Source organism: Crocodylus siamensis, chromosome 4, assembly GCF_052110815.1.
Source record: "Crocodylus siamensis isolate JL-2025a chromosome 4, ASM5211081v1, whole genome shotgun sequence".
NCBI classification, from domain to species: Eukaryota; Metazoa; Chordata; order Crocodylia; family Crocodylidae; genus Crocodylus; species Crocodylus siamensis.
The window spans coordinates 134,445,073-134,468,291 of record NC_143398.1 but is presented as its reverse complement, the minus strand read 5'-3'; the positions used below and the strand labels follow the sequence as shown (position 1 = coordinate 134,468,291).

Genomic DNA, 23,219 nt, shown 5'->3' with positions numbered 1-23,219 from the left:
CCTTCCTTCCTTTTGTCTGAGATGGAATGGTACAAATCGGGGTTTTTTCATATTGCTTCTTGGAAAAAAATGTTTTTACTGAGGGGATACCAGAAATTTTACCTGTGTAAGGAGAGCCCTGGCTGTTGGTTGATAATATTGTCTCTACAGGTAGTTGTCCTTTCCGTAGTGGTAGTTTTAAATTCAGGGGGCATTTTTCAGGGCACAATTAAGTATGATTAATTGAGGTATCTGATTTAAAAGAAAAAAAATCACAAATTCTCAGGTAAACCCCCAAAATCTGTGATTAAAGGTGCTCCCTGGCCCCCCAGTTGCCAGGGCTATGGGGCAAGGAACCCAGGTCCATAGCCCTCTGCCTGCTGTGGGCTCAGGTGGGGGTGGAGAGGATCTTCCCACCACAGCGTGCACTCCCAGAGGGTCAGGGGGGACCCACAGGCCCCAAATCTGCATGGGACAGGGGTGGGGCAGTTGTGCACAGCAGGCTTGGACTCTTGCCTTGCTGTCCTTCCTTGGGACCTCCACAGCCCAGTAGGCGTCACCCAGAGCTTCAGGGCAGAGGGTGGCCATGCAGGAAAGTGCTTGTGGCTTTGAGATCCACACTGCCTTGGCAATGTGTCTCTCATGTACATGGCAGCAGTGGGGGACACATCCTCATGTCACCACCTGCACTGCCCCTGCGTGTGTGGGGGATGCTTTATCAGGGCAGTGTGGAACTCGCAGCTGCAAGCAGCTTTCCTGCATGACTGTGCTTTGCCCGGCAGCACCAAGTCACACCTGCCAGGCTGCAGAGGCCTTGCGGGAGGGCAGCAGGGCAGGAGCACACAGATCTGGGGACACAGGTCCACCCCTTCCCTTCTGGGAGTGTGAGCAGGAGTGGCGTGCCACCGCCTCCCCCCTGCACCACCCCTTTGCACAAGCTGCCTGTGGCCCTGTCCTACTCCCCACCAAAGCCTTGCAGCTGTGCATTGCTGCCCCAAGCCCCCCACACTGCTCATCAGGGCAGCATCCCCAGCCCTGCCCAACTCCTTCCCTCCCTCCCTTTCTCCCTATGGGGGCCTCAATCCTCCCCTCCTCCCCACACACTTACTTGCAGGAGCTGCTCTCTAGGATGCCTGGGTCCATATGCATATACATGAACACGGTGCTCCCTGCCTGACCGCCCCCTCGTGCTCCCTCCCAGCCCCCTGCAGGCTGGAACTCTGCCAGCCTGCAGAGAGCTCACTGCAAAACTGCAAAATCCATGAGTTTCTCTGCCAAAATAACAAATCCACATTTTATTCCAGTAAGGGGGGAAATCCTTGTTTTACTCAGTTTTTCTGTGGGAAACGGAAAAGTCAGATCCCTGGTGATCACTTTAAAAATAAAATCCAAGCAATTCTAATACCTTGCATTTAGCTTAGGGTGTGTCAGCTTTTTTCTGGTACATGAGGAGCGACAACTTCCACCTAAAAACTAGTCTAGTTCCTCTCCAAACTATCCAGTTGAACAAATGCAAATCTCTCTCTCTTTCTCTCTCTTATATAAAAATAAGATAAGTATAAAGTATTGGGCAATAGAGAAGGTGTTCTTGGTCAAACAGAATATGTACATTTATTCTTTTAGTAATCAGCAGTGATACAGGAAAGATGCGTAGAACTTTTTCTGCTCTAGGAGCAACAATTAATTTGAACAGTTCAGGATAGTTAATGACATTCTTCATAGTGCTTTAGTTCCAATTCCAGATTTTCAAGTCACTGGCCTTCCATTGGTCATGTTTAGGGAACTCCTGGAGCTCTAAAACAGAGTTGTTGTGTCTGCTGATGGCATTTGCAGCAGAACTCCTGCCGCCTCCTTTTCTCTTCTCTCCCGCAAAAAGCACTAGTTTGTTTCTGCATGGCCACTTCTGAGACAGAAACCCAATTAAAATAAATTATAGAAAAGAGGTACAGTTCAGTTTTGAGTTGCACCTCAATCTAGTTGCATATTTATTCCTGAATAGCAACACTGCCATGTTGAAGGTATTTTAATATCAATGCTCTACATAGCTTCAAAAGTTAGTTGCTGAGTTCCTGCGTTTTTGATGATCATATCTTTGTACATAATCTTTGGAATTTTGATTTATGGCCAAATATATATTTTGGAAATTCACACAATAAAAATTGCAGTCCTTTTGCAATGTACTAGAAAAATTGCTTCAAAGTACATCATTTCTGAGCAAAAATTTGACACGCAACAATTAAAGATGCCTTAAGGTGTAAAATATTTAATGTAGGTAACATGAAGTCTGAATATATCATTGATAGTGATGATTGGTTGTACAGGATGAGAAAACTTAAAGGTTTAGGGGACTAATATTTTAAAGAGTAGGACTACTTTTAGTGAGTTAATGTCATGGAGAGGTATCACTTAGTACTGAATGAGCCATAGCAGGGTTCAGGGATTTGGTGTTAAATTGTTTTTACTGTTTGGGTTGAAAGGATAAAAACTGAATTGCCTTGTAGCGGTTTAATACTTCACTAACCTGAATTGACTCTGCGTGAATTGAATACTTCCAATAAAGTAGCATGCACTTTGTCTGAGAGCAGTATGGGATCAGATTGTATATAACTGCCAAATGTTGTGAGTCTCAAATACGGCTTTCGTGCCTAAGCAACTCAGAGCTGCATGTCTAGGGGTGGCTCTTTCTTTTGCAGCAAGAGGTAGAAGTAAATTAAATGCTCACTGATTCTTGTGGATGGTAGAAGCTGGACTATGAGATAAACACCAGGCCCTTGAATCATCTGGAGAAACTGTCCTGGTTTATTTGCTGATATCTTGCATTCATAAACAGTTGAATTAGCTGTACCATATCCCTATAGTGTATAGAGCTCTACCATAGCCTCATTGCTTACAATTTAAAGGGAATATTAATGTCACTTAGGATGCACTCAGTTGGCATAAAAGGGTTAGTAACTTTTAAGAGATGCAGCAACCATCAGGAACAAAGAAGGTGGTTTCATAGTTGGTAGGATTGGAAGGGACCTGAGCAGATCATCAAGTCCAACCATCTGCCATGGACAGGAAAGAATGCTGGGGTTAAAGCATTTTAAGTTGCTTTAAAATGGTAAGTTTGTTAATGAATTTGGTAGGTAAATGTTGCAAAAATCAATCGGTTGTTCTAAAGATGGAAGAGCAGCTGGTGGAGAAAGATAAACTGTGAAGATATCAAGGGGCATAAAATGCATTGCCATTATGTGTTTCACAGACAGTTGTCAGGGGAGCTCAAATATCTGTCCAGTATTATAATGTTGGAGAAAAACCCAGCTAACTATTCCTGCTAAAGCAGATACCTGGTTTAAGTGTGTGGTGTCACACTCTGACAAACAAAGCTAGTCAGTGGCATAAGCACTTCAAGGACAGAACACATATTCTAGATGGGGTATTTCATACTATTAGCTTCTTGTGAAGAAAAATCTACCTCGCTGTAGAGGCCAAACCACATCTGCTTTACTGTCTGGGTATGGGCACAGGTGATATTGATTCATCTGAGTGTGAAAAAGTCAAACCCTTCATCATGGTGACCACACATCCCATTTTTTAATAGGACAGTCCTGTTTCAAACACCTTTCCTGGGCTTTCCACCTCTGAGACCAGATCCTGGAAACAGGTGATCTTGCCAGAGAGCATAGGAGGGACTGGATGTCACCCTACACTGTGACCTTACTTCAAGTACTACAGTTTCCAATAGCTGTTTGACTTGTATGACATGTTCAGTGGTGGAGCCTTCCCCCATAGAAATATGTCTTATAACAGAACAAGTACAAACAGCTCCAGTCTCATAAATAATTTTGGTAATGCCAGAGGCACATAGACACTTGATTCTCACTGGCAGAAAGGTTTGTATTTCCCTGAAAATAGTTTTAAGTGTTTATGAATAAATGAAGAAGATGTAAATTAAATTGTTTGGCAACTTTCTGTCCCTTTGCAATATGTAATATGCCATTTTAGAGTTATATTCCATAGACCTTATTTGCACTCCTTGGCCGCATCCAGACAAGCAAGCTCATGCCTGTTGTAGTGTCTCAAAGCAGTTTGAGATGCCACCTGAGGCACACTGGGAATGAAAAAATAGCACAGGCTCTAATTTTGATACCCGGTATAAACAAAAAAATGCAGCACAGGGCAGGCTCTTGGAATGTGCCCTGAGGCAACAGGAGTCTGGGTCCTCCAAAGAGGTGCTCTGACACTTGGTCAGAGCATCTCTATTCCTCCCCCCTTCCCCTGCTGCTCCAGCACACTGCCTTAGAGTGCTGGGGCAAATATGAGTGGGGCAAGGCTGTTGCAATGGCTTGGACCCAGGCACTGTCCCAGGTAAGTAGGGATGTGGGAGTGGGGGGGACTGTGTGGGGGTGGAAGGGACTGCTCGGGAGGTGTGGGTCCCCTGCCTGCCTCTCCCCTCCTGATCGTGCACAGCCCCACCACAGCAGCAGCAGCCACTGGGGCACTCAGGCCCACTCCTGGCAGAGACTGCCAATGGCATGAGGCTGCCTCAGACTGGCGGCTGCACATGGCACTAGGCTGGCTCCTACTGCCACCTGCTGTTTCTGGTGTTGCATGCAAGGGCAACACATCCTCAGGTCAGGCCAGGTCCTGCCTGTATGGAGCAAGACCAGCTCAATGGCATCTGGGGCACATGGAGGCCAGACCTGGCCCAGCCCAAGAGTGTGCAGCCCCTGTGTGAGGCACCTAAAGCCATGGGTGACAGCAGGAGCCAGTGCGAGTCTGTCTGAGGGCATGCAGGCTGGGCTGGGCTGGCACCATGTTCAGTCGCCAGTCTGAAGCAGTCCTATGCCATCATGTAAGGAGCAGGAATGAGTGTCCTGATGGCTGTTGCTGTGGTTGCAGGGCAGCTGTCCCACCAGGTGGGAAGCCCACCCCTCCTGAGCAGTCCCCCCACAAAATCCCTTACAGTGCACCCCCAAATCCCACACCCCCACAACTCCCAGCCCAACTCCACACAACACCAAACCCCACACTGGCCCAACAAATCTCACCCCCACAAACCCTATACCCACCTACACTCCTTCTCCCCCAAACCCCACATCTCCCCCCCACACCTCAAACCCTGTGTGCCCAGTTGCCAGACAGGACAGGACCTGCTGGCAGAAGCGATGACCGCAGGGGCAACTGCCATACTGCAGTTCTGTCGTATGCCCACACTGGTGCTGGAATATAGGGCCCCAGCCTGTGGGTTGTGTGATGGTGGAGGGGGCAGCAGGTGTAGGGGTCTGTGTGTGTGTGTGTGTGTGTGTGTGTGTGTGTGTGTGTGTGTGTGAGAGAGGGAGAGAGATGGATGGGGGTTAGGGTTGTGGGAGAGCTCCAGGTAAGAGAGGCCACCAGAGCCAGGCTTAGAGCAGCTCCCCTAATCCCTTAGAGCAGCCTGTACAGGTAGAGGCTAGCTTGGAGGGGAAGAGACTTGCCCAGAACAATCCCTGATGAGGGCTTCCTAGGAACAGCACAGGGATTGCTGGGGTCTGGGCACAGGGAGCAGAACAGTAAGGGCTGGCACTGCTCAAAGCCATAAAGCAGCAGTTGGGACAGCTTCAGCTGGACCAATGTCCTGATGCTGAGATGGAGCTGCAGCAGGGAGGGACCTAGTGAGGGCAGGCAGAGGCTGCAGATCAGGAGTTGAGGGGCTATGAGTTGGGAGTGAGGAACAAGGGATGGGCAGGGCACCGATATATCAGTGATGCTTAGCACCCCACATCCTGGTGAGTGAAGGGAGCAGGGGCAGTTCTGATTTTTCTATTTTATTATGATGATAGTGGCACTGGTAGGCTTCCAAATTGCTTTAAACTTGTAATATATCAGTAAAACATTGCTGAACTGATCTCTATATATAGTAGAATTTCATTTCAATCATGGAAGAACATGGATTTTGGAAATTTTCATGAGAGACTTGGGGGGGGGGGTGGTTATCAGAGAATTTGCAATTTTTAAATAGGAACACCAGGATCCCTACTGGTGAGGCAAGTGGTGGGACCCAAGCAGAGGAGCCTGCCCAGGGCCAGCACCAGGGACCCAGTTGGAGGCCAGACAAGGTAGCTGACCACCTGGCCATTTTCAGCCAGGAGGACATGCTTCAATGTTTAGAAGTGGGCCACCATAAGAAGTACATCTACTGGATGATAGCTGCCCAGATGGCAGAGCAGGAACACCAGAAGACATGACAGCAGTGCCACCCAAAGCCAACTGTGCAGCCACAGTCCCCTGGCAGCTGGCTCAGAGGTGCAGGCAGCTCTGTTGCAGTGCCTGTATCAGAGCCCAGGTAGCAGTGCAGTCCCCATCTGGGTCTGGCAGGTGTCCAAGGGGGTGGTGATGTTGCAGATGGCAGCTGGTCAGGCTGGCAGCAGCCACCACTGCCAGACTGCTGCAATGGGTAGAGGGTACAGGGGTAACTCTAGGTTAGGGCTGCTTCAGCTCTCCAGCTGAAACAAGGGGCTTGTGTCTGCAGATACAAACTGACCAGACCTCAGATGCTTCTATTTGTAACACTCATACTATGGGCCTTAAGGCCCACCTGGCTAACTAGTAACCCCATGTGGGGCTAATGAGTAAGTGGAACAGCTAATTTCTTGGTACAGCTAATGAAGAAAACAGGATAGGAGTGTTGTGTGGATCAAAGGGTCAAAACATGAAAATAAGTACACCTGAGGGGGATACTGGGTAGAGCCCCTGGGCCACCCTCACTGACCATTAAAGGCATTCAAGGAGCCAGTGGATACTGCCCACTGGTACTCTGCCCGGAAATGTGCATGGACAAGTGAGAGGAAAGTGGCCATGCAGTCTCCAGGCACCTTCCTGGCCAGAGCCGCCTTCCTGGTCAAATACAGGTCCCACTTGTCTAGGAGGAGGTAGACCAGGAGGTGAGGTGCCAGCCCCATGGAAAAACTCTAGTGGTCTGGAGGACACGGGTGGGGATGGGGCGGAGGGGGAGACGGGGACTGCCACCACACAACCTGGTCAACAAGAGCCAGGGCATTGGGAGAGAGGGCATATTTCACCTCCTGGACCAGACAGAAGTAGACCTATGCAGCAGGCCAGCACAGCGGAGTCCACCCACTCCTGCCTGTCACAATGCAGGAGGTCTCCAATATGGGTAACACCAGCCAGGAATGACCTCTGTTGTAACCAGGGTAACTCTGCTGTTGGCAACTCAAGCTGGGGATTCCAGAGGAGGGCTCAGTGAGCAGGTCAGTGCCCTGGGCAAGTGTTGCAGGGGACCTGGAAATAGAGACCAGCCTCTAGGCCCGGAAGTGGCCTGATAGAACTCTGGCAGTTCCTTGCATGTCTTGCAGAGAGAAGCCCTGCAGGCTGAGGAGCTGCCAGTCATACTGGAGCCCCCAGAAGTGGTGGAGGAAGGCATGCCCCATGTGGGCCCATGCTGCATGGCTACTGACACTGTATAGCCGTCACTGCAGGGCCTGAAGGCAGAATGTCAGGACCTGGCTGCACAGACAAACCAGGCCTGGGCCACCCTCCTACAAAGGAAGACTCAGGACCTCCACAGTGACCCAGTGCTGTCCTGGCCAGAAAAACTCCAGCACCAATCTCTGGATCCCTGCCAGCACCTCAGGGGACACAGGCAGGGTGTGCAAGCAGTGCTAGAGCATGGACAGCATTCTCCCACATGGGGAGAGACACCTCAGGAGCCCTGCTGATGCCCAGAGCTGCCCCACCTGCTGGTACCAGTTCTCTGGTGGGGAAGGGTCTGTGGGGGACAGATAGACCCCCCCCCCCCCCAAGTAGGGCAGCGAGTCTGCACTCTAGTGGATGCCTGGAGCATGGGTGGGAGTGAGCCAATCTGCCACCCATTACCCACTGCCAGGACAAAACTCTTGACCCAGTTGACCTGGGTAGAGGAGGATGCTGAGTATAATGCCTGGCAGGCTTCCACCTGCACGAGGTTGCCTGAATCTTGGACCATGAGGAGTACATCAGTGGCATATGCTGATACAACCAGCCACACTGCCAGCTCCCAGAGTATCAACCCTGCCACCCACCTTCATAGGAGGATGAGGAAGGGCTCCAGGGCCAAGGTGCACAGCTGGCCCAACAGTGGGCAGCCTTGACACACGCCTATCCTGAATGGGATGGGCTCCATCAGGGTCCAGTTGAGCTTGACCAAACACTCTGCAGAGGTGTACAGCACCTGGAGAGCCTGCATGAAGTGGAGACCAAAAGACAAAGGCCTGCAGCATGCCTGTGAGGTACTTATGATCCACTCTGTCAAATGGAGTGGATCCACTCTTGGTCCAGGAACAGGAGGGCAAAATACAAGCCCTCCCCACACACTAGCTCCAGGAGGTCCTGAACCAAGTACAGGTTGTCGAAGATGGAACATCTGGGTGTGATGTATGTCTGGTCAGGATGAATTGCGTCTGTCAGCATGGACCGCAAGCACAGGGAGATGCCCTTAGCTGCCACCTTGTAGTCCATGCGGAGGATGGACAATGGGACACCATTTCCTCAGGTCACAGGGATCCCTGTTCTTTGGCAGGAGGGTCAACATAGCCCTCCAGCGCAACGGGGGAACTCCCCACTTCCCTTGGATTCGGCCCAGGCCACAGCAAAGTCCAGGTCGAGGATGACCCAGAAGGCCCAGTAGAACTCCACAGTTAGCCTGTCAATGTCCGGTGCCTTGTTGCCAGGCATGAGGCAGAGAGTGGCCAAAAACTTGGCCAGGGTGCGAGGAGCCTCCAGCCAGTCCTGATCACCCATGGTGACCTGTGGAAGTCCCTCCCACAGGGTCCAACAGGCTTCAGCTTTGGTCAGATCCAGGGAGGAGAGCTCTTTGTAGAAGGCCCACATGCACTGGCACATCTCACCTGGATCCGTGAGGGGGGTGCCATCACCCACCAGAAGGCAGGTGATGTACTTCTTGGCCCCCCCCCCCCCCCACCTCCTCTACAGGGCACAGAAGCATCATGAGCCATGGTCCATCTCCCAAAGGAACTGGATGTGCGAGCAGACAAATGCATTACAAACGTGGTGGTCACCCAGACCACGAAACTCTTCTCACCTCTCCCAACACTCTCTGCAGAGGGACGGGTTGGTTGGGTCAGTAGCCAAGCACCTCTCCAGCTCCAGCGCTTCCCACTAGAGCTGCTCCCAGCCCTCCTCCCTCTGCTGGGTGTACCCCTGAGTGTAGCTGTGGCAAAAAAGCCAGATGTGCACCTTCCCCACATCCCACCATCTCCAAGCCAAGGGGAAAGCTGCCTGTTGCTTTCACAAGGCCAGCTAGAACTCCTGGAAGGCCTTCCTGAAGCCTACATCCTTCAGCAGACTGGTATTTAAATGCCAGTAGGCTGACCCTGGATGCCCAGGCCCAGACAAGGTGGTGATCACTGAAAAGGGTCAGCCAGATGCCAGAGAAATGGGCCCCTGCACTTGGAGGTGCAGCAGGCAGCCTGGAACGACCTCAGTGTCCTGGAGAGCCTCCGGCTGCAGGCCAGGGGAGAACAGAGTGGCCACCCAGCAACAGGTGGCTGTGAGGTGGCTAAAAGAAGACCTCACCACCTGAAGACAGGCGAACACCTGGCTTCTCCAGAGACCCTTTCTGCAGCTGTGGACGTTGAGGGTCACAATCTTAAATCACCTCATGGCTGGGCAGGGGGTGGAGTGGACAGTTCACCAGGGGCCTTGCACATCTTAACATCTGGTGTGGGGCCTGCTGGTGGGGGCAGCACCCTCCCATATGTATAGAGGGCATCTATGACCACCTATACATCCGGGTGTTGCAGCTTTTGGGTCCCTTGCCTTCCCCCGCCAGTGCCCTCACAGTGGTGAGGACACTGTCAAAATCTCCCAAGTGGTCAAAGGTGAAATGTACCTTACTGGCAGACCATTATGTGTAGCTGCAGTCAAGAAATGCAAGTAGCTCACCGCTGGGACCAAGAGGCCCACAGGCTCCATGGAGCCTGCCAGTTCTCGGGCATCCTTCTCCTGGTCCTGTGACTTAGCGGGCTCCTTGGGCATGGTCTGAACTCCTTGGTCTGCTAAGACCCCAGACTCTGGTTGGGATTGGGAGAGCTCCACAGCCTCTTGGGATAGGGGTGGAGCTACTTCACAAGATGGTAGGCTACAGCTGGAGCTCTGGGGGATCTGCACAGGGTCCCTGACAAGATCAGCCTGTTGACTAGGGGACCCCACCCTGACCCCATCTGTCATAGGACCATGGGACAGGCTGGAAGTGATGCTTTTTTGGGAAGACAGCCATCAGGCTTCAGTGTCTGCCCTGGAGTTCTGGGGAAGGGGACCTCCCTCAGTACTTGCCAGGGTGAGCCCCAGGGCCACTATCTCCCTCAGATCATTGGGGGGGGGGTGCTCTGCTGCCAGACCTTCCTTTGGGTCAGCCAAGTCCTCAGCCTCAGCACCTGTGATCACAGGGGGTAAGCCCTGGCCAGCAGAGTGAGGGGCTTCCTCCATGGGCTCCTGCTTGGGTCCATCCAGCAGCCCTGAAACCTCCTCCACGGGGATCACCCATTTGATCTTTCCTGGGGTTGGGGTGTCAGGCACAGCCAGGGAGGCCCCCAGAACCTGAGCTGCTCCTTCCCCCTGTGTGGTTGTCTGTGGAGGGAGGAGTCCTCTGCTCAGGGGGCTCCAGCTGCACCTGTGCCTTCCTCTTGGCTTTGCTTCTGGAGGAGACCTGTACCCACTCAGCCATGGGGTGGTCCTCAGGTGGACAGGCTTCAGTAGGAGAAGGTGAGGGTTGGGGCAGTGGGGCAACTACAGCAGGGAGATGACTAGTGGTAGGGGGGCCCTACTTTTTTTCTTGGCTGCTGCTGCTGCCGTCCCAGGGACCCCGCCAAACTTGGTTTGGGGGCAGAGTCCCCTGAGCTCACAAGTGGGGTGCATGATGTAGCTGGGGTACTGGGGGACCTAAGGGGGGAGGGATACCAGTGGCAGGGGCACCCCTCTTGCCAGTGGAACCTGCAGATGCCCTCTCCTCCTGGCCCATGGGGCACTTGTAATGCAAGTGCCCCAGGATGTGGCACCAGAAGCATTGCAGGTCCCCCAGCATATAGAAAACTCTTACCAGGGCCACCTGAAAAGGAATCATTAGGCAACCCTAAGCCTCTAGCGATGTTCCTGCTGCCAGCTGAATCATAAACTGCTGACAGAAAGAGTGCACGTGGTGGAGGCTGAGGTCTTGACATCCCAGTGAGAGGGCCACCACTGGGGGGAGAACTCCCCCCAAGGTTTGGAGCTGGGGGAGCAGGACCCAATTAGGGATATAGGGAGGGATGGAACTGAGGACCATCCTAGTCCCCAGCTCTTCTAGGAGTTTGAGGGGGACATACTCGCCCTTCACTATGAGCCCCCTCTCCACCGCCTTTTGTATGGTGGCCTCTGAGGCAAGGAAAAAAAAACCCCTTCCTATGAAAGCAGGAAGCTGCCACGATCTTGCCACTACCCAAGCCAGGGCCTGCACCCAGGTCTCAAAGTGCAGATTCTCCTGTTTGGGTAGTTGGCACTTCACCCTGTGCCTGTGGGAAAGGGAGCCTTGCTGCCCAAGCTGGAGGGGCCAGCAGTGGAGAGTCCAGGCCCTGCGGCTTTGGGTCACCCTGAAGCCACCTGTGCATAGCTGTGGTTCCCCCACTGGGGGGCCATGTTGATGTGGTTGGGGCTAGGGCCAGAGACAGGCTGAGTAGGTGCTTCTGGTGTAGTGTACCTTGCTGCCTTAGGTGCCGGTGGTCTAGGCTGCAAGGGGGGGCTCCTCTTCAGCCCTTTCCACCCCCAGCTGTGGAGGAGGCTGAAGAGGAGCCCTTCCCATTGCCCTTGCCCTTGGTCCCTGATGGTGGGGAGGGGGGTTGGGAACTCCTCCAAGGGGGGCCTGGCCAGGGGAGACCCCTTGGCTCTTTTGGCTCTCTGCTGGAGTCCCATGTGCTGCTGCAGCAGAGGTTGCAGGCTTCTATGCCCCCAGAGGAGGTTGGTTGGCCTCTGCTTCCGGGGTGGGGGCTGCAGGGACATGCATCTCCTTGGGGGCTTGGCTGGGATCTGCCCCCATAGTGGGGGCTGCAGGAACCTCTGGGGGCATTTGCCCCCTCCCCCAAAGGTTCCTGCCCTGCTATACCATCACATGAGGGAGGGGAAAACAATAAAGAAAAAAAACAAAATATATGGTGGGGCTGGTGAATCTAATTGGGGCTATGCTTTGGGAATGTGGGGGAGGAGGAACAGATACACACATGAGCTGGAGACACTTGAGCTGGCTTACTCAGCCATACAGCAAACACCAGGGTAGGTGGAGTGGATCACAGGACTTGATATACAAGGGCTAAATCACATAGGGAAGGCTGCTGAGGCAGATGTGAAAAATGGCTGGAGCAGTGGAGGGGCTTTAATTGTTGGAGATCAGTACAGGAACCCCTTAGGCCTTCAGCCGTCTCTAATTGTCACCAAGTAGACAATTTGCTGGTATTTGTGTGTTATTACTATTTTAGGACATGAGGCAGGAGCTGCTGACTGGTGCCAAAACTTGCAACAGTCACAGAGCATAGTTCTTGCATGCCCAACAAAAATCCCCAGACTTTGCCCAGCAACAGCCCTGAGGAACCTCTTCTCCCTTCCACCCTGCACCTCTAAAATATTCATTTTTGGTTGGCTGCAGTGTAATTGCTCCTCAAACACTGTTAATTTGCTTGTCAGTTTTACATAAACCCAACAAGTGGAATTCTGTGAGCCTCTATGAGCCTTAAGTGTGCCAGCTTTATGAATAGCAGGTGAGTTTTGTCATTATTCATTCCCTAACCGGCTATGTCTGAATTGCACGGTAGTTCAGACCATGTCCCACTGAGAGCAGTGTCTTGACACATGAGTCACTGGGTAGTCTGTTGTTGTGTCATGCCCCAACAGGGAGCCTGTGGGCACCCATAGAGGGCCTAACTGTTAGTACATTGTTTATTGGGTAGGCTGATATTGTGCCATGGCATACACAGGGCTAAAAGATGTCTAGAACAAGTATGCTCATAAGATGCAAAGTTGTCACTGCCTGACACCAGCATATCTGGTGTCCAAAATTTGCCAGCAACAACAGGGTTGGGGAGGGGGGGAGGGTGAAATTCCCTTGGCCCTGTCACCTAAAGACTTATACATTGAGTGCACAGCTACTGGGGTACCCCTTATTGATCCAAGATGTCTGATATTCAGGGGAGAATGGAGCAAGTAGGTCTAGGTCCAATTGGACCTTTGCCAAAACAATGAGCCTGGTGCAGGTGCTGTGGGACCTTGAGGTCATGCACCAGTTTGACAGGAATGGTAAAAAAACAAGGTGTTCATGGTTAAAGATCTCATCTCCACTCCCTGTAGCAGACTGACTACTGGTGATCATCAAGCAGCATCCCTGCCACTCGGTGAATTAATGCACTTCCAAAGAATGAGTATTTAGGAACCCAGCTGTCTCCACAGTCCACTAAAGAGTTCATTGTACATCTCTCAGAAGCACAAACTCTTGCCCCTAAATGAATTAATGCCTCTCCCCTCCCCCAAGCAACTTTGAGAGGGCACAGCACATCCACCCCCACATAAGCGAAACCCTGTGCGACTGCAAGCAGCAGACATATTTGCCTCTTACAAAATTAGCGCCTCCCTCTCACCTTGCTGCACTTGGGTTTGGTGCAAAAGGGAGGCTAGATCCATGTAAGCCCTAGTAACCCAAACCGATTTAATACCTCTTCCCCATAACTTACAAGTCCCCGGCCATGGATCCTTAGGCATCTTTGGCACTGACGCCGATCTTCGGGTTTCTGAAATTTCTGGTGTCCCAGAATCTGATGGAATCTGATGCGTCGCCTGCATAACCCAGAGGAGGCAGACGCATCAGGGAAAGCATGGTCATGGTTGAGACGACGGTGTCTTGGTTGTCTCTGTCCTCCAGCTGCTCTGAGCACTCACTCACACCTCTGACTGGTTGCCTGAAGACTGCAGAGTGCATATTGCACTGCCTGCTGTGGTGGTAGGATAGTCTTTGGACTCTTGTGGGCTAGGTGATTCTGTAGCCTCCTGCACCCCCACCATCCCAAATGATCTGAGGCAAGCGCCACCTGTGTCCTTTGCATGAATGCAGGACAGCTGCTCATAAAATGGGTTTATTGTGTGTCCTGCCCCCAAATGAAAATTCTGGTCCTTGGCCCAATGGAAAGCACATTTCAGGGCCTTCATCTTGCTGTGGCACTGTTCCCAGTCCCGGTTGTGACTGCGCACCTTCATTTCCTGGGCAATGGCCACATAGACGGCTTATTTAATCAATTTTCCAGCTGCTCCAGAACCTTTTGTTCCCCCCAAATATCAATCAAATCTACCAGTTCTTCCCAGGCCCAGTTGGGGCTTAGGAATGTATCTGGCTGCTGCTCCAAGATCATCAGACATGGCTTGTTCTTTGGCGCCTCCATTGAGTATATTTTCAAGGCCAAAATAAACCACCGAGCCATTATATACACAAGTGTATGGAGCCTTTTCATGCAGGTCTGAGTTTCCACATATGCATAACTATGCAGGTGTGAACTGTCTCAGTACCAGCACTCTCAGAAATCTGCTCATGTGACCTTTCTTAACAGAACATCTGTGACATCCATAGTGTGCCCCAAATTGTCCCCCAGATCCCTATTGTTCAGAAGGATAGTTGTTAATGGCTTGTTGCCATGAGCATCCAAAATTCTTTTCCTGGCAGCTTGCAATGCAGGTTGAAGGGACTGCAGCTGGCCCTTCAAGCACCACTTCCTCCCCTTTCCGGCAACACTGTCTGACCTATCAATCACTCATCTGTGCTCCTGGGGATCTGTTTTGTCCGTTGAGTCTTCTGCTCAGCGTCTGCCTTTTTTTATGCTGAGCACTTGACATATTTCAAGGGTGATCCCCCTAAAACTGCAAGTTTTTAGAGGAGGAACCTAGGGTGTGTAGGAATTGAAATGTGAAGAGCAGGGCTGTTAATGCTAATGTCCCTATTCAACAACCCTTAATTTGGGGTTCAGCTATTTCAATGTTTTGCTCAGCGCCTGCCTTTTTTCTTCTGAAAGTGTGTCATTGAAAACTGGGTGTAGGGAGATTTCCAACATTTGTGATTGTGATATTACTTGGTGGTTCTGATGCCTCAATGTTTGGCATGGCTTTTGATGTGCTAATGGGACCTATTCAAAAAGAGCATGGGGACCTTCCTGGCAATAGGGCTGTGTGAAATTTTTCCGGCAGTTTCGTTTTTACACTGTTTCGACTTGTTTCAAGCTCAAAACAGCAAAATCGAAACGAAACAGAGAGCTTTGAAATAGCCTCAAGATGAAACGAGGCAAGTTGGAACATTTTGAAAATTTTGAAATGTTTCAAGTTTCAAAGCTCAAGCTGGGCTTGCCTGCAGGGGAACAGAAACTAAAGTAAGGTGAGAGAGGGGGGAAGGAGCACTCTCATTATTGACTATGTAACTCGCCAGTGGCTGTCATCCTTCCCTGAGGTCCCTTCCAATCTCAGTGCTCTGGGGAAGGGATGGAAAAACTGCATAAAAGGTAGCATTGTTTGAACTGCCCTGCTTTCTGCTTTGGTGTCAGCTGAGTGAGGGCACACCTTAACACATACACAGTGTCACCCACCCACGTCACAGGTTTTGCCTGTCAGCAGCTACAAGTGCAGAGCTCCAGAACCCAGACTCTCCCTGGACCCCTTGAAAGCTGGCAGGCTTCGTGCCTGCAGCAGGGGCTAGCATGCCTACAGTTTTCACCCTGGTGCGCCTTAACACACACACAATGTCACCTATGTCACGAGTTTTGCTTATCAGCAGCTTGAAGTGTAGTTTCCCCCAAACCCTTGCACATATCTCCTTGAAACTTAGCAGGCTTTGTTGCCTCAGCAAGGGCTAGCAGTTTTGACACCACTGTGGCTTAACACATACACATGACATGAGTTTTTTGCTTTTGAGATTTTGAGGTGCAGTTTCCCTGAAACCCCTGTACCTATCTCCTTGAATCTTGGCAGGCTTCACGCCCTCGGAAGGGGCTACCATTCCTGCAAGTTTCAGTGAAATCAGGCAAGAAATGACAAAGATATAGGCTGTTTCAAGCTTCCCCATGATAGCTTATGGGTGAAACATCAAAACAGCATTGAAACAATAAAACTGTTTTGACAAAACGAAATGGAACAGCTGTTTCGAATCAAAATGAAATTCAAAACAAAACGCTGTTCCGTCAAAACATCGAAACATAAGTTGAAATGGAACGGTGCCATTTCACACAGCCCTACCTGGCAACCTCTTGTTTACTTAGGTCCTTCTCTTTAATGCTGTCTACTTACTATGGAATAAGTGTCTATGGAAAGTGGTTATAAGAAGGGAAGTGAAGGGAAGACGAACAAACCATGACCTGGTTTCTCTCTTCCCCATCCCCTTCCTAAAAGGTATAATTTTTGGACAGTCTCTTTCCTTTCCTAGCTGATGGTAGAAATGTAGTCCTTTAGACCTATTTTGTCTCCTTGTTCCTAAACCCCCTTGTTGAGCTGGCATCACACAGGGTCTGGGGCATTTTTAAACTTTCTTTGTGGATGGTGGTTGCTCCTTCTGGGCAACCTGCCATGCTTGAGGGAAGTAATGAGCATATTTGGTGTTTCTACAGCATTCAGTTCCAAGAGGAACTGGGTGATAGCAGCTGCTAAGGGATGATTCTTTTGTGGTATATGTAAAACCCAGTGGCTGTGGAGACAGTCACTGTGGCCCTGCCCGGACCCAGTAAGTGGCTGACAGAGAACTTGGATTCGGTGAAATACTATTTCTTCAGAAAATAAATCAAGGCCAGAACTTGTTGTCATTCATTGCAATGTCCAAGTTACAATTCTTGGAATAGTGAGCCTCAGCTTTGAATGAGAACAGTCCTTAGGAGAAGTAGGGGGAACCCTTCATCAGAGACTTCATGTGCATCTGTACTCTACCTCCTGTTGAAACCTATACCTATAATCTATTAAAAGTCTCAAAATCATTGAGCCCACTTGCAAGAGTAATGTTTACAAAAAACCGATAGGAATTTATACATTGCCTGTCTAATGTACTGTGCTCTCTTTAAATTATTTGTCTAGTGAAAAGGCGTTTAGAAGGCAACAGTAATGAAATGTCAAGGACCAACAGCTTCACTGATGACACTGATCTAATATCGGAAGAGTCACCACTGCCCAGAGTATCCGATGTTGCGCAGTAAGTGGAATAATATCTTTTAATTGCAAAATGTAGTTAATCACAAATGGTGGGGAAAATAATGGTAATATATTCAGTAGATAAAATATTATATCTGTTTTTGGCTAACTAGACTTGAAGCTGGTATCTGCTTTATTTATACTACTGTATCTGAACAGTTCTACGTGATGTAAGTGTTGATTTCTGGTAGCATCTGTTAGTGTATGAAGAAAGAAGAATTGCCCTCAAAGTCATGATCTGGAAACTTGGTGCAAGATTTTAATTCCGCCCATTAGGTGCATAAATGGATTTAGGTGCCCAAGTGTGAATTCTACCCTCCTCAAGACCTTGGAAAACTATTAATGCAAAAGGTGGGTGGGTCTTCTCCCTCTCTATTATTCTTGCCTTTCAATCTCAAGGATCAGATAACTGCATGTTACAAAAGTAGATGCCTTAATGGACTTTGAGGACTTGAATAGGGTGGAATAGAATCTGGCTGTTAATGCTTGTGGCTTGTTTTGTCACTTTTGGTTGGATAAACAGTTCCTGGGGCTAAGTTTCAAAGACAGATCTGGAATCTGTAGGCGTCTGACCTTCATGTGATATCTAAAATTCTCTGACCGTGCAGAATGTTTGATTTACTTCATAAATATAAATAAAACAGTTATGTGTAGATACAGCCTGGAAATCATTAACTTTATATTGAAAGAACAATTTAGATGCAATCTTTACATTAAAGGAGCAGTGAACTTGTGATTTGTTATGCCAAAGGTAGAAGAGACAACTAAAATAGTTCAGCTGGGAATTATGCAGACATGCTTAATATAAAGAAATTCTCATGAATTAGATGTAGAAAAATCAACAGAATACTAACTGCCATTGAAGTGGATCTGGAAAATACATCTACAGAACAAAGCAGATGCTGCAGGGGAGTTACTTGGTCTCTCACAGTGCTTGCTTTGATTTCGCAACTGTGTATAGCAGTATTCTTTGGAATCATTTTAGCACTTCCCATAGCACCTTCTCAGTGTTTGTCACAGTTTGTCCAAAGACTTTGGAACCTCACTAATGTAGTATGTAACTTAGTTGTAAACAGAGACTTAGCTGATAATTGGATGGTCAGGCTTTAGACTAGCTAACAGAAACTTGTGAAACTTGTGTCTTTGTATCCAAGTTTAAGAAAAACTAAATAAGCTGTACTGATTTTGCCAGCTTCACTAATGGTCTCATCCTAGGAGGTGTACAACTAGTCCTTATGAATAAAACTCATGGTTGCCAATGTTGTGTTAACCCAAAATGTTGTAAACCATATACTGTGTGTATTTGTGTATTTGGCATTGTAGACTCCTATTATGGACAGAGCAAGAAGGGTTCTTAAAAGGAAACCTTCTAGGAAGATAGTGTTTTTCTTGTATATTCTTCAAAGGGATGATAAGTGTAGGAAGGCTTTTCATTCCAAACATATAGGGATATAAAACTTGTTTTCTAATATGTGTATTTGTTACTAAAATTAAGAAGTTAAAAGTTTTTTTAAAACACTAGTGGAAAAATTGACCCCTCTTCACATTTGGAAAGGAGAACATGGAAATTGCTTTGTGAGGCTGTGCCTTTGGAGTACAACAAATGATTGGTTAGGAAAAGGTTAAATTTACATTTCAACCTTCCTCCCCTTTGAAGTTATCATTCATTAAGCTTTCTCTAATGCTGTTTGCAAGGGGGAAAAGATTTGAGTTTTATTCTTTCTGATGAAGGAAAAACAGACTAGTAGGTTAAGTTTTTTACGTTTTCAGTACAATAGGATTGCATTTCAACTGCTGTTGAGATAGGAAAACTTTGAAGAAAATTTGGGTGCAGAAGAATACTGATGTAATTTCCAATGCAATGCTATCTACAATGACTAGAAAAAGGCACGTAAACACTGCACATTTGTCAGTTTAATGAGAGATACTCCCATTAAAAGTCTAAAGAGTAGAGAAATAGAGATGAACAAACATTTGCAGTACTGCTACTCCTTTAGAGTCTGTGGATGCATACAGATGTTCAGGAAGTTAGATTGAGTAAAAAAGATGGCTGCCCAATCTAGCTTAGTTCACCCATGTATGAACCTTATGTTTAGAACCCTAGTTAGGTCTAAGTGCTGAACTGTACACACCTTCCTCGAAGGTTAAATCGGTCGGCAAATGGCCAGCCCAATCGAAGGTTAGCTCACCTGAGAGGACCACCAAGTTACATTGAGTACAGTTAACTGAATGCCTGCTCATGTTCTGAGTGCAGGCCTGGGTCTGGGAAAGCCTAGCTGCTGGTCCCAACCCAGGGACTGTGCTTTTCCTATTTCCCACACCCTGCCACAAGGCTATTTTAAACCCATGGCCCCTCCCCGAACCCACAGATGAACAACCCTCCTGTGGACCAGCTGGCCTCCTTGAGCCTGCCACCCCTCCCACCCCCCAAATTCACAAACTGCTCCCAGTGCCAGTTTTGCCAGTGTTTACCAGTGCCAGGAGCCTGATTGAAGGAAGTTGGGTTGGTGGGAGGGGCAGGCAGATCAGGGAGGTAGGGGGTTAGGTTGCAGGGCAGGGAGGTTGTTTGCCTGGCCAGTGGGAGGGTTGGGGGGCTAAAAATAGCCCCCAGTAGGGAGGAGCCCCCCATTCCTGTTAATCTTTCCTGGGACCCCTGAACCTGTCCACAGAGCTGCTATCCCCTTGATCCCACCAATCACCCCACTGCAGAGCTGCTAGCCTCCCTGATCCTGCCCCTGCCCCCAACCTGACTTCCTTTGATCAGGTTCCCAGCACTGGGGTCGGGGCAGTTCAATGGGGTCAGGAAGGCCGGGAAGTTGAGAGGGTCCAGGGAATGTTCCTCAGGATTGGAGTGGTCCCCAGTGAGCGTCCCCCCTTGACCCCCTAGATCCCCAACCCCCCCAAACCCTGACCAGCCCCCACCAGTCCCCTTAATTCTGCCAACCTCCCCCTGTGGTCCTGCTAGCCCCAATCCCACGTGCCCTTCTCCCTACCCCAATTTACCTTGAATCAGGCTCCCAGCACCTATCTAATCACTGAGTTAGGTTAGGTGGCGCTCAGTATCTGATATGTACAGTATAACTAAGACAGATTTACAAACAAGCCAAAGTTTTGATCAGAAATAGTCTTTTGGGCAAGATAAATTTGTTTAAAGAATTTCTATTTCAAGACATTAGATTTACTTCTTTCCAAAGCGCTTAGGGCGACAGTAGAATTTTCATGGGTGTGGCTTTTAAATACTGTTCTTTCACAAGGAAAAGTTCTTCCTCAGCAATTGGGTATGTGTCTTGAGTATGAATCAAGTCTCTATGTGAACACTTTGATTTTATGCGTCTAATTTAAGTGTGTAGACTCTTATCTTTAAAACTTGGTCTAGGCTGAAGGTGGAAAAACAGTCCTTCAGTAAATTTTTTTCAAGACATAAATAATAATCTCCTTGTTCTATACAAATTAAGGAGACCTAGAATAAATGTTAGCTTTTATCAATATTAAAATGAAATAGCAGCATTTTTTAATTAATCAAAAAATTGTATCAGATGAGTTCGCAGTGTTCCCTGTAAATATGATGGAAAAGCTTCTAGAAGAGTATATTGATTGGGATTGAAGCTCTTTCCATCCCACAGATAAAGGATCCTAACTGTTGATAAAACCACAGTAGAAGCTGATTTAAACAGAAGCAGCATTAAATATACTGGTATTTGCTAGTCTCATCTGTTTCCCATTTAAATTTTGCATCATCTCTACTCTAGACATTAAGTAGTATCATTAGTACTTTAAGAAACATGCTTTTAATTTTGAAATAGGTTCATAGAAAAGTAGGGCTGGAAGGGACCTTATGAGATTATCTAGGCTAGTCCCCTGCTTAAGGCAGGATCACCCCTCACTAAAACATCTCAGCCAAGTTTCTGTCCAATCTGCTCTTGAAAATTCCTAGGGATGGAAAGCCACAACCTCTTCAGGTACGCTGTCCCAATGGTTGACCACTCTGATAGGAAATGGAAGGTCTTTTTAATCTCCAACCTAAATTTCCTGTGCTGTAGCTTGAGGATATTGCTCCTTCTTCTGTCCCTTGCATCCACAGAGAAAAGTTTGTCCATCCACGGACACTGGTTTCACCTTTTATTCAAATCGTTTCTTAAATAGCTATATGGCTTTGCATAACAGGAATATACCATGAGGTCTAGGCTTAAATAATATTTCTTTCCTGAAGTGTATTTGGTGAAAATCTCTCTACTCCACTGAAGTGAGTTCAGGATATACTGCAGCAGATTGGCATTCAAATTGAAATTCAGTTCGTGTGTGTGTGTGTGTGTGTGTGTGTGTGTGTGGAGGCAATGAAGTAGCTAGCTGCTGTGTCCCAGAGGGTTCAAGATTGCTTGCCAAAGAAATACAAAGCAAGACAAATCATCTAAAAAAAATTGCCAAATTAATTTTTTTTAATTAATCCACCATGAAAAGATTAAATAGCACTCTGTCTAAATTCTACTCATTCTTCTTCTTCTTTTTTTGCTCTCTGAAAAAAGATATTTATAAAAGTTTAAATTTCCCATGAAAACAAAACGCCTTTGCAGTTTTAATGATATACCACTGCTGTACTGTGATCTGGCATGATGCTAGTCATTAATACTCCCCATTTTTTGGTTTGGAAATATTTTGATTTACATTTGACATTTAACACCCCCCCCACCCCCAAGAATATTTAAGAATCTGTGCTAACATAAGGTTCCAGTTTATTAACATGTACCTGTATGAACTTAGTGGGATTAATACAATGACTGGGTGTTTCACCGTGTGGCAGAATGAAGCTGACTTAAAACATCTACATGACTTTAATCAAGCAGTTCTCATGTATTCTGCTGAAACTGGGATTTCAAATGTCATGTAATTGTTGCTGCATGTTTTGATATTTATCCAAAGAAATGTATATATGTAATTTTGTATTTTTTTTAAGTTGAGTGTGTATGTATTTCCAAGACCTGGATAACTAAAACAAGTAAAGCATGTGTACTTTAAATTAGTAAATGTATTGACTTTTATATGGGTGGGTCTCATCCCCTTGGGCCAATTCATGTGAATCTCTGTTGGCATCAAATTAGACTATGCACTTGAGTGAGGGCAAATAAAACTTGAATTTTGTTTACCAGAGAAGCCAGAGATTGAATAGAGAGAGAGAGAGAGAGAGGTATGAAAAACTTCTAAAAGTGTTTTCACTTATAAAAATTATGTGCTATAGTTCTAGATTCTATATTTAAAAATCCTTTAACATTCTTCCATGTAGTTGTTTTGCTACATGGAGTTTTCATCATTATTACTGAAAATTTCATTTTTATAGGGAAATGAATTCTATTTAATATACTGTGGTAACAAATGCATGCTGATTTGCCCAGCTTGTCCCTTTGCTGAGCAGGATTCTGAAAACCAAAATATGCTGAAGACTATGTGAGGGTCTGAACTGATTTCAGGGGTATGTGACAAAGCTCACCTGTTCTGAATGATTAATAGGAGGGGATCACAGTCAGATTCATGCTAAATGAGAGAGGAATTTAGGGAGCTAGCTGGGGCACTGGCCCAGCATGATAAAAGTTGAAAACTTGCTAAAAGTTATGGAATTCCCTAGTAATCCATAGAACAATTCTGGAATTGTAAAAACCTTTCTCAGGTAAATACATTCTTATCTACTTTTGTCAGGGAGATTCTATGAGGACTACAAACATTGACTAAATTTAAATGTGGGTGTTGGTAATATCAGTTTAAATCTCTGGAAGGGCATAAATAACATAATGTGGTATTCAGCTTTTGCAAAAAAAAAAAGCGGGGGAGGGAGTGCTAGGATGGTCCCGGTTCCGCCAAACATCCTGTTTTTGGATGGCTGTTTTCCTGGGTATATGGATGTGGATGTGCAAAAAAATTGTCTGCATGTTAGTAACTAAACATTAGGTAAGGGTGAAATGGCAGGGTTCCAGAAAAATAGCCAGTATTAGAGAAGTATATGTGCTTCTCTTTCCAAAATCTGGAAGGCATCTCAGCATCCCAGA

At 47.7% G+C, this 23,219-nt stretch overlaps 1 protein-coding gene across 1 annotated transcript in view; it reads left to right on the top strand.

Moving 5' to 3' along the window:
• Nucleotides 1-23,219, top strand: part of LOC149866530 (potassium voltage-gated channel subfamily KQT member 1-like) — an 808,906-nt gene that overhangs the window by 173,918 nt on the left and 611,769 nt on the right. The window contains exon 11 of the mRNA XM_090043848.1: nucleotides 17,071-17,185. Within this exon, the coding sequence (XP_089899974.1) occupies nucleotides 17,071-17,185 (115 nt within the window). The remainder of the gene's footprint in view (nucleotides 1-17,070; nucleotides 17,186-23,219) is intronic.